The following is a 754-nucleotide window of genomic DNA, read 5'->3' as shown; positions in this document are numbered from 1 at the left end:
CCTCCCAGTCAAGAATACGCGTCCTTCCTCCCTCCGCCCCTCTCTCGCTCGCAGGGTCCTACGTGCCCGTCGATGCCATGGAGCTGCCCGTTGTGGACGCCGTGTTGGCGCGGGTTGGGGCAGGAGACGCAGCACAGCGGGGTGTCAGCACCTTCATGGCCGAAATGCTGGAGGCCTCCACGATTCTTCAGGTCACAAGGGAGAGAGGAGGGGGGAGAAGGGAGTAGGGAGGGGAGGACGAGCGGGACACAGGAACTTTCTTGCTGGGATTGTTTACCCAAGAAAACGCTCTTCCCGCCTTCTTCTCTGCGGTCATACTCAGACCGCGACGCCACATTCGTTGCTGATCATTGATGAGTTGGGCCGTGGGACCAGGTAAACCGCCGTCCTCCTCTTCTCCTCCCTCCTGCCCCCCCTTCCTATCCACGATTTTTTACCATGGTGCTTCCTTTGCGGCCCTTACCTCCCTCCCCTTGCTCTTCTGTACTGAAGATATGCTCACTCTATACCCTCGCTCTTCCTCCTCCAGCACCTTCGATGGCTTTGGCCTCGCCTGGGCGATATCTGAGTATATCATCCGGCATCTCCAAGCGCCCTGCCTCTTCGCCACCCACTTCCACGAACTCACCGCCCTGGAGCAAAAGGCCCCCGGTAAACTGCCAACCTCTCCTCACGACCTTGATGCCTCCATGCCGCCTTTTGCATTCTGCATCCTCCTTGTCCGCGTTTCAGGCCCAGGCAGCGCCAGAGGATT

At 59.4% G+C, this 754-nt stretch overlaps 1 protein-coding gene across 1 annotated transcript in view; it reads left to right on the top strand.

Moving 5' to 3' along the window:
• The window catches only part of NGA_0320300 (dna mismatch repair protein msh2), a gene marked incomplete at its 3' end in the record, with an annotated part of 384 nt that extends 157 nt beyond the window's left edge, over window positions 1-227 (top strand). The window contains exon 2 of the mRNA XM_005856130.1: window positions 55-227. Coding sequence (XP_005856192.1) covers window positions 55-227 — 173 coding nt within the window. The remainder of the gene's footprint in view (window positions 1-54) is intronic.
• Between the last annotated feature and the right edge of the window lie 527 nt (window positions 228-754).

This window comes from Nannochloropsis gaditana (genome assembly GCF_000240725.1).
Source record: "Nannochloropsis gaditana CCMP526 unplaced genomic scaffold scaffold035, whole genome shotgun sequence".
Lineage (NCBI taxonomy): Eukaryota > Eustigmatophyceae > Eustigmatales > Monodopsidaceae > Microchloropsis > Microchloropsis gaditana.
Note: the sequence above shows the minus strand (reverse complement) of the source record. Positions and strands in the feature narration are given on the sequence as shown.